General features: G+C 41.4%; 1 protein-coding gene across 8 annotated transcripts in view; it reads right to left on the bottom strand.

Annotated features, from left to right (window-relative positions):
• The window catches only part of LOC123984881 (pleckstrin homology domain-containing family A member 5-like), a 92,513-nt gene extending 77,403 nt beyond the window's left edge, over positions 1-15,110 (bottom strand). For all 8 annotated transcript variants that reach the window (XM_046072102.1, XM_046072099.1, XM_046072100.1 and 5 more), the window contains exons 1-3: positions 14,938-15,110; positions 7,488-7,592; positions 1,558-1,630 (exon numbers count right to left, since the gene is read on the bottom strand). In XM_046072102.1, the coding sequence (XP_045928058.1) occupies positions 1,558-1,630; positions 7,488-7,592; positions 14,938-15,054 (295 nt within the window). In that variant the 5' untranslated portion in view covers positions 15,055-15,110. The remainder of the gene's footprint in view (positions 1-1,557; positions 1,631-7,487; positions 7,593-14,937) is intronic.
• Between the last annotated feature and the right edge of the window lie 1,919 nt (positions 15,111-17,029).

Below are 17,029 nucleotides of genomic sequence, written 5' to 3'. Positions count from 1 at the left end.
CTGTTGGAAAATGAAATCTGCATCTCATAAAGTTGGTCAGCAGCAGGAAGCATGAAGTGCTCTAAAACTTCCTGGTAGACGGCTGCGTTGACCTTGGACCTCAGAAAACACAGCGGACCAACACCAGCAGATGACATGGCACCCCAAACCATCACTGACTGTGGAAACTTTACACTGGACTTCAAGCAAAGTGGATTCTGTGCCTCTCCTCTCTTCCTCCAGACTCTGGGACCTTGATTTCCAAAGGAAATGCAAATTTTACTTTCATCAGAGAACATAACTTTGGACCACTCAGCAGCAGTCCAGTCCTTTTTGTCTTTAGCCCAGGCGAGACGCTTCTGACGCTGTGTCTTGTTCAAAAGTGGCTTGACACAAGGAATGCGACAGCTGAAACCCATGTCTTGCATACGTCTGTGCGTGGTGGTTCTTGAAGCACTGACTCCAGCTGCAGTCCACTCTTTGTGAATCTCCCCCACATTTTTGAATGGGTTGAGTTAATTAGCTGATTAGAGTGTGGCACCAGGTGTCAGTTGTCAGTTATAATCATCAAAATGGAATGAATGTATACATTATACAAGTTTCACTTTTTGAATGGAATTACTGAAATAATCAACTTTTTGATGATATTCTAATTATATGACCAGCACCTGTAGTTGAAGATTCAATGCTTCGATGGGCGGAGCCTGATTCGACTGTCAATCTCACAGTCGAAACTTCGCAGCAAATCAAGGATCATGCCATTTTGGCGATATGGAGGTGCTCAACGTCTGATTTTACATAGAACTACCACTTCTCCCGATAAGTTAATATACAACCTATTACAATATACTGTACATTTCAAAGTTTCATGCTGTAAATAAACATATAAAAAGAATAAAACTTCCATAAATGTTTTTAAAGTGCGTGAATAAATCCAAAATTGTAACCCTAACCCTGGGTCATCAGTGCGCATGTGTAGGCGTGGCGTGTGTGTGGTGGCGGAAGAGGAACACTTGCTGAAGAGACCGACCCCCAGCTTCACTGGTGTTGTGCCGAGTTGTCCGCACCTCGCGGGACTTTCTCATAATTTATCAATGTTGATGAACCACACAAAGAATATTTTAGGTTTTTTAACCTTGAAATAGACCCCCGAGGAACCGCAAGGTGCAAGCAGTTGTCGGCAGCATGAAATACACACAAAACTCTGCACAAGACCGGTGAATGACAGGCGAGAGAGAGAGAGAGAGAGAGAGAGAGAGAGAGAGAAAAAGCTCTTCAAAAAGCCTCAGTTTAGCTGGAAATTTACAGTGTAAGTTGAATGAATGCAGACCGCAGCTCTGCAGCTTCTCTAGATTAAAGCACAGCTACCATGTATATATATATATATATAATGTTTCTTATAACAGGTGTAACATGGGAGGGTCCTTGAAATAGTGAATGTGTTTTCTTGAATTGTCCTTAAACAAAACCTGGACTGCACCTGCTCTCACTGTGAATTGCTTTTGATTTGACAAACATATTTAATGAAACTGCTTGCATCCCAGATTTGGATATGTGTGGGTGTGTGTGTGTCCTCACCACGGTAGTAGAAGAGGCACATGTCGGACAGAACAAACCACCTCTTCTTCCACAGCTTCATGCCTGTGCTGTCCTGCAGGGGTCAAAGGTCACAACACATCAATCAGTCATTCAAACTGTAGTTATTACAGGGAACGATATACCCTCTCTCTCTTACAGACACACACACACACACACACACACACACACAGTTTTTCTTCTCTTTTGATCTCCCCTCACTTCCCTTCCTTTGACACCCTCACTGTCTCTCCCTCTGGCTGCTTCTATTAACCAGCTTCTATCTCCTCCTCTGAGACAAATTGCTCTGTTTTATCTCTTCATAACGTAGTGACAAATTTGCCTCTGTGGAGCTCGGGGCGAAGGCCTGTGCTTTGTTCTCTACGCTGCAGCTCTGGTTCGTTTTTCCACCCTCCGTGGCGCCATAATGACTACAGCGACAATAACAAGGTTTTCGAGACCATTCGCTCACTTGGGTCTTTAGCACTGTTTGCAACGTGCAGTATTCAGCCATAGATTTTGAGGTTAGGAGCTTTGGGTAAACACTGATGACATTTCTTGTGGGAGGGAGCACTTAGCCTGACAGGTCTGTGGGGAAGAGAGGGGGTATGGTGCTGTGAAGAGAATCGATTCTTGTCTCAATGTAAATACAGCAAGTGGTGGCACAGGGACCAAGGCTGAGAAGGAGGTTACAGACAGTGACTCTGACTGGTGTCTGAACGCTGAGTTGAATAGTTCCCAATGAGGCTTCAGTGGCCAGAGGTCACAAGATCTCTGTGGGGCCAAGAAATTGCTCAACTTGCAGTGAGTGAATGGAAACGCTGTAGCAGGATTCATTGTTTCCCAACAAATAATTGTTGATGTTGAAAACATTACAAGATCAGTAAACTTTACTCAGCGTTTCCTCTGAATCAATTAACCTTTTTGTGGTCACATTTCTGTCCACACCTTTCATGGATGTAGCTAGGTAGCTAGTTAGTTATGTATGAAGATGATGTCACTGTTGCCAACAAAGTCAATGTGTTTTCGTATCACTGAACAGATCATAGATGTGAGTGGTGAGCACTAGAAACAGGCAAAATTTTACTGGCTTTAATTGAAAGTGAAAGTTGAAAAGATGTCTTTTCAGCTCATTTAAAAAGACAGTGATTTGAAGGCCCATGTCAGTGTTTTATGCACCACAAATGTATAAAATTTACATCACTGTCAATGTATTTCCAAGGCCATGGCTTTTTAGATTTTTCAATTTGTTTTCTCAACCTTCTAGGTAGCCTCTGGCTGCAGTCGATTTCTGTCCAGAATTTAAATCAACTCACAAAACTTGTGTGTTAATTCAGTTTTCAGCTGTGATTCCTGGTGCTCTTTCACCAGAGAAAAGCTCATGAACATCAGGGGAACAACTACAGCAGATTTATTTCCCACTTTTCTTGCGCTATCAGTGGAATTATTGGAAATTTTGATGAAGCTCGCTTGCTATTGTGAAGCGCCGCAGCAGAGGGAAACGTGCTGGTTCGCTCGTGCGTCTCCGCCGGCGGGGACACCACACACTGCTACCGGCAATATTTCTCTGACTGTGCAACAAACTGGACGAACTTCAGCTTCTGGTGGGGAAAAACAGAGACTTTTATTCATCTTCTGTTCTGTGCTTCACAGAGACCTGGCAGTGTGAACTGATACCGGACTCTGCGCTGCAGCTGGCAGGCTTCCAACTCTACAGAGCGGACACAGTGTTCTTCGGCAAAACAAAAGGTGGAGGTGTCTGTTTTTATATTAACAATGGCTGGTGTACCAACGTGACAGTGATTCAGCAGCACTGTTCTCCTGATCTGGATCATTAACTGTAAACCGTTTTACTCCCCCCGTGAGTTTGCTTCATTCACTCTGGTCGGTGTTTACATTCCACTGCACGCCAACGTGCAACGACAAGAACTCCCCAAATACAGTTTTATAAAAGGGTCCAACCAGACAGAGGAACACTTTAGATCACTGCTACACCACAGTTAGCAGTGCCTATCACGCCGTCACACACGCTCCACTGGGACACTCTGATCAGGTCATGATCTACCTGATTCCTGTTTATGGGCAAAAATTTAAACTCTGTAAACATGTAGTGAGGATATCAAACAAATGGACCAGTGAAGCTGTAGGTACCAATAGTCTCAATGAGTTTATTGATGCTGTGAGGTCTTACATCAGTTTCTGTGCGGACAGCTGTATACCAACACACACCAGTGAGTGAGCTATAACAATGACAAACCCTGGTTTACAGCCAAACTCAGACAGCTAAGGTTGGAAAAGGAGGAGACAAAGACCAAACTGGATAAAGCCATAAAGTTCTTAAAATAACTCCAGTACAGATAAAGTAGCACAAAAATAAAATCGCGACAGTTTGGAAGGTTATTACATTTCCAGCCATCGAGATACAGATCAGCTGGCAGCACATGTCTGTCCGCCTGCATCGGAGGAACAGGATGTTTAATGAGCTTTAATTACCTGCTGTAATCAGCTGGTCCGCTTGTTTTGGAGAGGAGGAGACCGACTTCGTCTCCTTGTAGAAACTTCCTGACTGATGAAAACTCAAAACAACAACTTCTGACCCAGTATTTAGTGTAACTCCATCAGCTGCTCGCTGTAAACACACTGCTGAACGCTGGCTGCTGTTTCCCAGCTATAAATTTAATGCCGACATACAATCTCAGGTGGACATCCACAAGACGTGTGGATTACAAACTGGATAAAACCATCAAGTTCTTAAAATAACTCCAGCACAGATAAAACAATGCAAAAATAAAATCGTGACAGTTTGGAAGGTTATTAAAACATTTCCAGTGACAAGAGCTGCAGATCAGCTGCAGGACTCACGTCTGTGTCACCTGAGCGTCGGAGGAAAGTGATTTTAATGAGCTTTATTACCTGCTGTAATCAGCTGTTTAGCTGGTTTTGAAGAGGAGGAGACCGACTTCAGTTCTGTGTTGAAACTTCCTTAAATAACAACTCTGGACCCAGTAGTAACTCCATCAGCTGTTCGCTGTAAACACACCCAGGCTGGCTGCTATTTACATTTAATGCCGACGATTGATCTCAGGCGGACAGCGGGGAGACATGTGTGGCTATTTGACTGCTGATTGTGATTTATTGGTTTGCAAACAACGGTGGAAAAGAGAGGAACACCCGACATTCTCCAGTTAAAGCCAGTATCCTCTACTCACCCATTCAGAAATTCACTGCAAGGCAAGCCCCCCCAAAGTACCCAGTACTTTTGGAAAGTACTATCCCCCGAGTAGGGTCTTTTTAAGGGGTAAAATGAAGACCCCAGAACTACATTTAGACCCTGGTCCCTTTGGTGGAAACACAGTGAGTTCCTCCAAAGGTTCCTAGTTCTGGGGTAAAATTCCTCTGGTCGAAACGCAGCTAAAGTGGGGAAAGGGCCGGGTGCAGGGTGTTAAAGTACAGGTTTAGCAAGGCAGCGCAAGAAGCTAAACGACTGTACTCAAATCTCTGCAAACGACGCCACTTCTGTCTGGAGGGGGTTCAGACAGATCACTAACTATAAACCCAAAGTCCCCCACTCCATAAACGACTCTCACCTGGCAAATGAGCTGAACCAGTTCTGCTGCCGCTTTGAGAGTCAATCGGACACCTTCCCCCGAGACTCCTCCACTCAGCTTCAGCCCTCCAGCACCTGGACTCCCCAGGAACCCACACCAGGATCCTGTTTGTGAATTTCAGCTCTGCTTTCAACACCATCATCATAATGGAAAGCAGCAGTTGTCTATTAGGTACCGTAGAAAAACTAAATAAGTCTAAAATAATAAATAATATAATAATAATAATAATAATAAAAAAACGCAAAAAAGCATGAATGCCCAACTGCGCAGTAGGCCAGTGGTACTGGACTTTATGTTGTTCAAGTCAGCTGTTAGCCAAGAAGCTAAATAAGAATGGAGAGGGATTTCTTTCCACAAGTATAAGTATCACATCATTGTGTCACAGTCTAAGATGCAAACAACATTGTCGTCCGTTGTAAACTTGTGCGAGCAGCAAAAAGCCTATAACCGTGAACAAACAACGATTTATTGAAGCAGCACAGCAACATGAAACTTATAGAAAGAAATTCTGGCAGCTACTGCCAGGGATGGTTGGACTCGTTGGGAGAGAGTGGCGTCAACCTTTTATGTTTTGTCATAATACTGAATACTGCTCTTATAAATACATGTGCAGAACAGAAGTTCGGAAGTCGGGATTTACTTGCTTTATTTTTTTTATTTCAGCCATTGAAAGAAATGTTATGTTTTGTGAAAAACTATAGCCTATCCTGCTTTCTGCTTTTATGAATATGATTAAAAAGTTGGGAGATACTGCTTTGTTTGGGGTGGGGTAGTGAAAGCAATATAGTAACTAGTGCTGGGCAAGAATAACATTTTTTAATCACAATTAATCGCATTGTTATGCGTAAAATTGAATAATACATTCTGAAGTAGTGTATTGCACACTTTTAATTTAAATGTACTGCTATATACACAAAAGTGCGATAACATGTGGTTTGCAAACACTTTAAAACAAATAAGGAGCTTTTTACCAGCAGTATTCCCTTTACACAGTAGCAATAAAATATTTCTTGTAAATCTCAACTTAAACATTAATGTAATCAAATCAAAAATAAAAGCAAAGCTATTTGCCACTGCCAGGGCATTACCTTTATCGAGCTTGTTAAAACAAGTTCCCATCAGAGTCCAGTTTTTTCTGAACAGGTATCAGCAGAAACATTTTTCTATGTTCAGTTGTAAGTTTCCCTGTTAGAGTGAGGTTAAGTGGTTGAGCAAAAGGTGTAGTGACAAGCAGGTGCGTTCCCGTGAAACTGTAGGTAGTGCTCGCCTCACGCACCCGCTGCCGAAGTTGAATTGTCTTGAACTTTTAGCACAATTCATTGGAAGAGACTGATCCTCGCCGTTTGTGAGTTTCCAGAATCTATTACCGTTTACTAAATACGACATCAACACGAGGGAATTCGCAGGGCAGAGCATCCCCGCAAAACTAGATGAAGGCCTATCAGGTAAAGTTATGTATAATTTTAATTTAAGTTAAATAGGCTACAGCTGTGTAGTGCACAGAAGCCGTTGCCATGGTAACTCTCAATCGAGCACCTGCCATTTACTCGCGGAGTGCTGTCTTCTCCCACACATCTGCCGAAGCCTCCCTCCACTGCTTGTTTGGGTGGGTGATTTGCAGGCTGATCAACATTCCACCCCTCCTGTGACCCATGGTTTGACTGGATGTGTATTCAGAGCCAGTGAGCAAGGGACTTTCAGAATAATAATAATAATAAAAAAAAAACTGCATTTATGTGCGATAAAATAATTGTAGGCATTAATTAATTAATGCGTTAACATGCCCAGCTCCAACAGGAACGTAACGAATAACGTAACTAGTTACTTTGATCACCCAATAATAAGTAAAGTAATATTATTACTTTTTAAGGAGTAATAACTAACTAGTAATTTATTACAACTTCTGAGTAACTTGCCCCACACTGGTATATTTTGAACTTTGCACACACTGGCTGTTTCCTGCTGCCTTTAGTCTTTAGGCTAAGCTAGGCTAACCACGTCCGGATTAAAGGTCTGTATTTAACCTATAGTCTTGAGTTTGTAGCCAAAACTTCTCTTTCCTTATCTTAGAAAGAAAGCAAATAAGTGTATTTCCTAAAATGATCCACTTCTTTCCTTTCCTACAGTGACTCCCTGTAGTTATAACAATCAAAGATGAAAAATTCTAAATGCAGTGAATAATGAAACTACATTTTACATCCTGTATGTTCATCCATGTCCTGTGCCCGGCCTCATTGCCTCACCTGTCTTCTGTCAGTCCACTGTTAGTCCCACAACACTCAAACACATCCTATAATCTTTAAGTTGAATGCCTTCCTCCTGTACCTGTTTGTAAAGCCAGTTGCTTTTAACCACTGGGGCATTGGGATTCCTCTTGATGGAGTTGGACCTCTTCCCAAAGTTGTGAATTTTTTTGGAAGACCTAGAGGGCTGTTGAAACACATGGATTTGTATAAACACAATATATTTAGCTCTACACACAAAACATTTACATTAGAGATATAGAAATGCACATTTTGAATATATATGTTGCACAAAACAAGATGTAAACATCTATGAAAAACAAGGAAAAGCCCAGATTGTGCCCGTGTTTCCCTCTTGCACAGCAGGGAGAACTCCAGAGATACACCGAGAGAAAACATCAGCTTTCCTTCCCTGATTTCAGCCCAACAATCTGACATCACAAGTGTTTGGTGCACTGGTTGTAAAGAAGCTCGTGTGCTAAGACAGCAGCATTTCAAGCAGCTATAAAAAGCAACAACAGAGGCAAATGTATTTGGCTCATTAAACAAAGCATATTCCACATCCCCCATACATCATGTCCCACTTACTGAAAAAAGCAACGCTGCAGCTTGTACATCTCTTTGTGTCAGTCAACAGCAGAAAGATACATGGATTTCTTTGATTAAGTCACAGTCAGGACAAATAGGATGGATTTACTATTGAACCATTTACCATAAGTTATCATACAGTTTACTGTGTGCATTCATTCTGTCAATCTGACTGGATTACTGTTTTAATTTTTTATTACAACTTGTCCTCTATAAAATGTTATAACTAGAATTGGCCAGAAAATACAGTAAATTAAATTTACTGTAGATATTACGCAGGTGGTTACCCTATGAAGATTACATTGTCTTAATATTATTTGTGTGAATAGATCCACAATCCGAGTGTAAATGTGTAATCTGTAAATATGAAACACTTTCCACAAATACAAAAGCAGAGATTTCTAAATCCACAACAATATTTTGCAAATATAAAACAGATCTGCAAATACACAAATAAATTCCACATTAAAAAATTATCTGTGAATACATTCAATGAATTTACAAATAAATGAAAAGCATGTGTGAATATTCTGTTTGGAGACAAACTTTCAACCGTTCAAACATTCTTTAAAAAGCCTTTCCTGTCACATTCACATCTGTTATTTTGGTCTGTTGTGTTTTGGGTTTCTGTCTTGTCTGTTGTCTTGTGTCTAGTTTACTCTGTGTTTTGATTTCTCTGGGTTCTGGTTTCATGTCTTAGTGTTATTCCTGGTCTATGTACTTCTGTGTAGGTTGTTATTTTTTCCCCATGTCTGCTATGTGTTCTGTTATTAGTTCTGTCTGTTCCCCCCTGCTGTCTCTGCCTGCCTGTCTCTCTGTTCCCCCTGCCGTCTCTGCCTGCCTGCCTGTCTCTCTGTTCCCCCTGCTGTCTCTGCCTGCCTGCCTGCCTGTCTCTCTGTTCCCCCTGCTGTCTCTGCCTGCCTGCCTGCCTGTCTCTCTGTTCCCCCCTGCTGTCTCTGCCTGCCTGTCTCTCTGTTCCCCCCTGCTGTCTCTGCCTGCCTGTCTCTCTGCTCCCCCCCTGCTGTCTCTCTGCCTCGTTAGTCCTGATCCCGGTCGCCTGTGTTGCTCCCGCCCTGCTCGTTAGTCCCTGGTGTTAAATGTTTTCTGTGTGTCTTTAGTCCTTGAGTGTTTCCCAAAACCAAGAATGCAAAAAATAGACTTGTGTTCTTGGGGAGAACGTTTTTGCTAGTCGTTCTTGGAAGAATAAACTTGCAATGTCACGAGCACACAAAACGCTGCTGACGGTTTGAGACGGTGCGTTCTTGCTGGTATTGCGCAATACCCCCAGCACAGAGGCTGCCATCATTACTCTAATTATTATAACAGCCAGGCTTTATCCCCTAAAACTAAAAGCTCAGAATCAGTTTTATTGTAAGTTTTAACTTACCAAGATATATTTGCACATAAAAAAATTATATAAAATAAAAGCAAATAAAAAGCACATACTGTGACCCCAACTCTACTGTCCACTAGCAATGTAATGTCTAATATAATAATATTGATAATAATAATAAAGCAAAGACAGTCCCCTTTCATACTATTTCTGATAATTTGTCCCGAAGTTTCACAAGACTAGATTTTTTTGTACATCAAGATGTCTCTTGATTTGAGATCTTACGAAATTACTCAGAATGTAATGACAGAAGGGGCAGCTGTGGCTCAGGAGATAGAGCGGGTTGCCCATTAATCGGAAGGTCGGCAGTTCAATCCCCAGGCTGCATGTCGAAGTGTCCCTAGACAAGATACTGAACCCTGAATTGCCTCTGGTGGCTGTTCCACCAGTGTATAAATGTGTATGACTGGTGAATGCAGATGTAGTGTAAAAGCGCTTTGAGTGGTCAAAAAGACTAGAAAGGCGCTATACAAATACGGAGCATTTACAAATATGGAGAATAACAGCGGTACGAACGTTAAAACTGTCATACAGCTGTGGGTCTTTAGTCTGCCGTTGTTGCTGGACTGTTAGCTTCCCCCCCGCGGGCTGGTTTGCTTGCTCCCTCCGCTGACGGCTGTGGAGCGTCACAACTCCGAAAACATTTTCGATTCGCTATAATTTTTAGTAAAACTGCCAATATTCGACATCTACACAGCTGATTTCTCACCTCAAAACTTCTCAGAAGTGGATTTAGTGATGAAATACGTAGGAAAATAGCACAAAACGTTCTGTTGTTGGCCTCTCAGCTTCTTTCAGCCCCTTGCTTGAATGCCGAAATGAATGCTGGGATATCTCTGCCATCAAGTTCACACAAGTTACTAACCGATGTATCCTCGGTAAAATGGGTGTGTCAAGAACATTTCCGGGATTTTTAACCGTTCTTGCCGAAATTCAAACTTGTGTATTGGGACAGAACTTGGGCCACAAAAGATGACGTTTCACAAGAACACAAGTACAGACAAGAACACAGATTGTAGCATGTAGACGCTCTGTCTGTTGTAGTGGTTGTAGCTTGCGCTGTCTCGTCCTGTTACCTGTCAGTTCCCTGCGAGTTCTTTGGATTTTGGATTACACCCGTTCTTGGATTTCTCTGTTGGATCACCTGGTTTGTTTGTACCATTATTTTGGATTACCAGGACTCAGCCACTCATTGTAAATGTGCTCGTCTTTAGTTTGTTTAATAAACCTATTTAGAATTGAAAACGCTCTGTGTCTTGTGTTTGGGCTCTCACCTCCTCTGCGCTCACCCACAAATCCTGACATTTTCATTATGTTGATAAAAAACATCATTCAGCCAGCATTCCATTGTATCAAAACTTTTTTTTCAAGTTTAAAGTATACAATTGTAATATCTAGCAGACAGGGTTTAAACAGTTTGATTGCCATTACATATCCTGAGCACAGTCATGTTCCCCACAGGGCAGGACTTTTTTGTTCCCTCTACACAGTATATTTTGAGTAAAGGCTTAGTAATATTGAGAGATTATGTATTTCAGATATACTGCAAACTGTTTGAGGACAATAGACAGAATGTAAATGTACACTGGGTGGCCAAACTGTGGGTGTCCACATACCCAAACATTACACCCACATGTGACAGTGAACACGTCATTACAAACCCATAGGCATTAATTTACTGCTACTGGCCACTCTTCTGATTTCAGGCTTTTCACCAGATGTTGGACTCCAGAGCATTAGTGAGCTCCAACACTGATGTCTGGTGGAATGGTCTGGCTCTCAGTAGGCATTTCAGTTCATCCCAAAGGTATTGGATTACACAGCAAACTGGGAAAATTATTTATTCTTATTATCGAGCTGCCTTTGTGTCATGTTGAAAAAAGCAGCTTCTCTAAATTGGTTTCATAAAGATTTAAGATCACTGTTCAGTCTGAAAATATCACTGTAGCATTAAGATCTGACCTTTATTGGAACCAAGGGTTACACAAAGGTATGTGGACTGGGATTGCCCATATAATGACATTAAAAGAAAACAAAAACCTACATTATCTAATGCTATTATTGTGTGTGAACTAGTTTATTTTGGCACAGCTTTGTTTTGTGGCAGGACACACCTGTATGTTGTCACTGTGTGGCCTTTTAAGCAATAACTTAATTATTTACGCTGCAAACTTGTCTCTTAATGTCAACTTTATCTTCATCATCATTCTATCAACTTCTTCTCAGCTGATTTGAACTTTTTCCTAAAATACATCTTCAATAGGCAGTCTCGGTGTTGTCCTTTGTAAAATGTTTCTGAGGCAAGGCATGGAGCAGGACCCGTACAGCTCAGTTATAAATAATGTCTTCTCATGAATACATGATGATATGCTGTGGTATACTTTCTTTTGGCCAGTGCAAGCAGAAGTTATAATAGTATAAGCATTACTTATTCATAAAAGCATCCATGCATATTTATTTCCTGTGTGTTTGTGAAGTTTACTAAGCATAAACGGACATGCTGTTCAATCTAACAGTGCAGTGACCCGTACAGATGACACGCTGGCTAGCCTGCTTCACACTCCCACTTTTCCAGCCTGAAATGAGAGGTAATGACACAAGGACACATTCCAGGCCAGTCATTGAGCGCTGGGAGTCAGTGACCGCTCAGCATGTTACTGTAAGTTTGACTCCAGCACAGTATTAAGGGCTGCACTGACAATTCCATCTATTATTATCTATATAGTACGCTAAAAAAAGAATGTAAAAAATACCAGGGACAACTTCTTGAACCGGAGGTGCAGTGGGTAGCACTGTCACCTCACAGCAAGAGGGCCCCTCACTTGTTCTCCCTGTGCATATGTGGGTTCTCTCCAGGAACTCTGGCCTCCTCCCACAATCCAAAGACATGCAGGTAAGGTTAATTGGAGATTCTAAATTGCCCGTAGGTGTGACTGTGAGCGTGAATGGTTGGCATACCAGCAGAGATGCTCACAAGTCTTTGACCTAGAGTCCAAGTCATGTCTCAAGTCTTTGAGCTAGACAAGTCAAGTTATAATGAATGTTGTATCACCTGCTGCGTTCAATCCAGGCTGCTTATAAAACTGCATGACTATAAGGAATTCTGTAACTGTAACCTGTTTTTCACTTACAGAGCACAACCATGTCATGTGCAATGCAATTATTGATGGCTTATTAAATACTGTAAGTCAACAAACCCTGTTGACTCTCAAACCAGTATTTTAACTAAATAAAACTGTAGCATTACCAACAATAAACCTGTAACCTGTTTGCAGCCAGCATTAACAATTAACGCTGATGGCAGCCAGAGGGACATAAATGATTATGTTAATCGACTGCCACAAGATTGGCAAGTAAGCAAACACTCATTCATCTTTTCATTACGATCGACAGTTGGAGTTAACCTCCGGTAGGTCGTAGCTAAAGCAAGAAGCAAGCTAACGTTAGATGGCCAATGCTGAGCTGGTGGTGTTTACGCACCACTGGTTACTAACCTATTTTGTGTTTAGCGCTTCTTTGTTTGGGTCTAGTTGTATGAAGTTTTAAAGCCAAAGTTTATGATGAAGACAGAGGCAGAGCAGCTGTCGCTGTTTGTTGTCCTCTCTCACGTGCGGCCATGCAGCAGATGCTACATGTTACGTAGGCATAATAACGGCAAGCTCATCAGAAGTTTCCTAAAAAATATACATTGTTCACGAGTCCCGCACCTTGAGTCCAAGTTGAGTCTGAAGTCTTTTGAGGACGAGTCTTAAGTCGAGTCTGAAGTCACTATGTGTGCGACTTAAGTCAAGTCTCTAACTCAAGTCCCCATCTCAGCATACCATCACCTCTAAAGCGCATTGATTAACATGCTAGATCTTGTTTGTTCAATACATTCAAAAACAGAAGTGTAAACATGACTTTATGGAGGATATCCCTGAATTTCCTTTCTGGGGATGATCAATAATGGCTTATGTTATCTTAGCTGGACGCTGGACTATTTCTTGGCTCTGAGCAACTGCCACAGAACCAGTGGAAGTTATGGCTTTCCAAAATGTCAGACTATTCCTTTAAAGTTTCTCTAAAATGCAAAACACACTTCCAAATGTGATAAAAGTTGTGCTTTTCTGGATGTGTCTGAATTCACTGTCCAATTTCCCAGCATTTTTGCATTTCAAAGCTCCAGAAAAGTCATTCCTTGTAACTTTGTGTTTGCTATGGGTGTCAAATACTAGTGTTGTAGTACTCGAGACAAGACCAAGACCATCAAAAAGTAGTATTAAGACCGGTCTTGAGACAAACCGCATTCGCACTCCGTCTTGTCTCGGTCTCGGACATTGAGGACTCGGTCAATAAATTGCTTTTGCATTGTCTGATTTATTGGTTAACATCCTAACTTTGACTGGATGTAAAACTTCATTGCTTCATTGCAATTGCTTCAAATGCAACCAATAACCTAATTAAAAATGTGTCGTTACCGTTAACGACCGTCACCCCTTCCCGTGATGGTAAGCATGGAAAAGGAGTGTTGAATAAAGATTCTTATGTTGATTTCAGCTCTTAGTGTTTTGTGGGTGTTTTAATGGGAATGTGGATCTTTCAGATCAATTTGAGCGTTAACTATGATTTCGTTACACATTTTATTGAGTGTCATGTAATGTGGGGAACTGGTCTTGGTCTTGACTCGGTCTCGCCCTCCCTCAGTCTTGGTCTTGACTTGATCTCAGCCCCTAAAAGTCTAGGTCTTGTCTTGAGCTTGATAAACTCTGGTCTTGGTCTGGGCGGTCTTGACTACAATACTATAAAATACACAGCTGCACTTTCGAGAAGTTTTTTATGGTACAGTGTATTACAGTACAGTATAGCAGAATACAGTGGAACATAATATTAGAAAATATAGCATGGTAAGTTATATAGAGTTTAAAAGTAACTCGTTTCTTTATTTTGTTAATCAGCTAGCCACGCTGAGGTTTATAAGGAAATGTTTGCCCTGTTCACCAAGCACCATAACATAAACTACAGATGAGGCTAATGGGAATGTTTTGCAGGTAACTGTTCAAACAACCAAAGCCCTGCACAAACTGCAGTTTTTAAATGATGATAGTACTTAATAAAAAGTCAGGGGATCACCAAAGTCATTAGGGAACACTGAATGTACGTGCCAATTCTTTTGCTGACCCATAGCAGCTGCTGCGATATTCAACTATCTAGAAAACCCTGACCTGCTGGTGGCACTAGTTGCAAAGTAATTAGGATTTATCCTCTCGCAAACTTCAATATCATATATCAAAGCAATCCATCCAATAGCTGCTCAGATTTTTCAGTCTGGACCAAACGGCTGACAGACTGACCGCTATGCCTAGGGTCATGCAACTAGCATGGCTAAATAAAAAAAAACAATCACCCCTCTTTTACAGCCCCACTGTGAAACATAAATCACTTGTCCACATTAGTTAGCCTCTGTCTGCTATTGACGCTTAATAAATATAATGTTATTATGAGCTACAACAGTGATTCAACTTCTCATCAGAGCTATGCTTAAGATTTAAGGCATGTTTGGATAGAGACTGACCCGTGTAGATGAAGTGGAAGTGGTGGTCGTTGTAGTAACGGTGGTGGCCGGGCTGCCAGGAAAGGTGCTGTAGTCGGATCCACCTGTGTAGTTTGACGCCTCACTCATGGTGCTCATGGGACGTTCCTTCTTGTCACTGCTACTGCCCTGCTCTGACGAAGCTTTAGGAGCCGGCCTGTCACAGGACAAGAGACATAGAGAGACAAAGATATGGGGAGCCAGACATTTGATCTCTGTATAAAGAAAAAGTACTGTACCACCATGACTTAAAGTAATGTTACCATGACTTTGGTCTTTTTTTCAATGGTATAAACACAGCATTGTATTCTAATATTTGATTGTGTACATTTAAACTGAAAGAAAAGCAAGTCTTGGAAAACCAAACCATGGACTACACCGCTATTATGATGGAAATAGATTTTTCTAACAAATATTGAGCAAAGTGATAAATCTGGGCAGCAGGTACATGAAGTAGATGGTTAGCCATGTAACTAGCTTGAGAAACACACAATGAATTAAATAACTGAGCATGGGCATCAGTCCAGACTGTGGTTTTCCCTCAGCTCAGATCAGCTCAGCTTTCCAAGCATGAGGAACTGCTGTCAACATCTCCTTTAACAAATACTGTTTTGTCAGTATTGTATTTTTACAGGTCAAGTACTTTCCTGCTTTAACTGCACAAATCTCTCCCTCAGTTAAACAAAATAACAGATGCAAGGCAGGAAAAGTACACTATATTCCCAACAATTATAGGGGAAATATACAGAAGGAGGAAAAAGCTGAATAAAAGAGTGGAGAAACATATCAAATGCAGAAGCTTGGTACATAAGGGCTCACTGAACAGTTTGGTGAGGACGACCTGGATCTGGATCACCAGATCTCAGCCCAGTTTCACACCTGTGGAAGATTTTGGAGAAGTGTTTGAGACACTGCTCTCCACCACCGTCTTCATAAAACCATATTATATAATCAAAGCTATAATCTATGTACCTATATGTGACTGTCTCTAATGCGGTCTGTCCTTTTGTTCTGTCTGGCTGTGTGTCTTCCTATCTGCTGTACTCAGCTCTCTCTGGATCTCAGTGAAGCGACCTGAAAGGTGGTGTATATGAATGACTCTCATGTACATTCCTCCAACAGAGTTCCACAGACCCCGTAGAGCCCAGAAGCTGTTGTCTTGACTGACTCACACTCTGACACACTTCATGTTGCTTTTTCCTTTCACTTGTGTACATTTGAGTATTCAAAGTCTGGTCCGGTTGTTCTAAATAAGACACACAGTGCAGATTTATGTTCAAATCTTACAAACTTATAGGACATGTTCTCTGTGGCATTGTACCTTTTCATGCACAGTGAGCATATTCAGTACTTAACTTCAGGATTAGATCTCTGGTTTTTGCAGAGGTAGTTCTGCTGGCAGTAGCAGTGCGTGCCAGAGGTCGTGTTTTTATTTGGCATAAAGCAACCACATTTAAGGAGTAAACACTCACTGCACTACAAAGACGGTAGATGTGAATGTGGCCTTGGGTAAATGACTTCATTTAGTCAATTTGATCAATATGTGCATTTGTTGGCAGATGTTGCCTAAATGTAGGCTATGCTATACATGAGCATGTACCCCCAGATATACACAGGAAAATATAATAAAATAAAAGCAATGATACATACATGTATCCATACATACAATAATCATTACTCCAAATCTTTTATTCCTTCCACCATCAGGTTATTAAGTTCAAACAGTTGCCACTTTAAGCAGGATCCTTATCAACAGCTTACGTATGTATGTTTGTATGCAAGACAAACTACAGAGCAAAAATCACACTCTGATTGATCCAATCCACAGTGCAGTAACAGCATTTAGAGAGGTATTACTCTAGCACACATTTACATGAGTAGCTGTGTAGCATTTAAGTCAGCCTACAGAAGAACCCAGTCTGGCCTAAGTGAATTCCCCCCATGCAGCGTTGATGTGTCTAAAAGCTAACATTACATGGGTGTCGGAACTATTGTATGTTGGTGGGACAAAACCAACGATATTGGACCCACTCACTTTTACTGTCTGTAATTCAGCACATCTGTTTGTTGACCT

Source organism: Micropterus dolomieu, linkage group LG16, assembly GCF_021292245.1.
Source record: "Micropterus dolomieu isolate WLL.071019.BEF.003 ecotype Adirondacks linkage group LG16, ASM2129224v1, whole genome shotgun sequence".
Classification (NCBI taxonomy): Eukaryota; Metazoa; Chordata; class Actinopteri; order Centrarchiformes; family Centrarchidae; genus Micropterus; species Micropterus dolomieu.
Note: the sequence above shows the minus strand (reverse complement) of the source record. Positions and strands in the feature narration are given on the sequence as shown.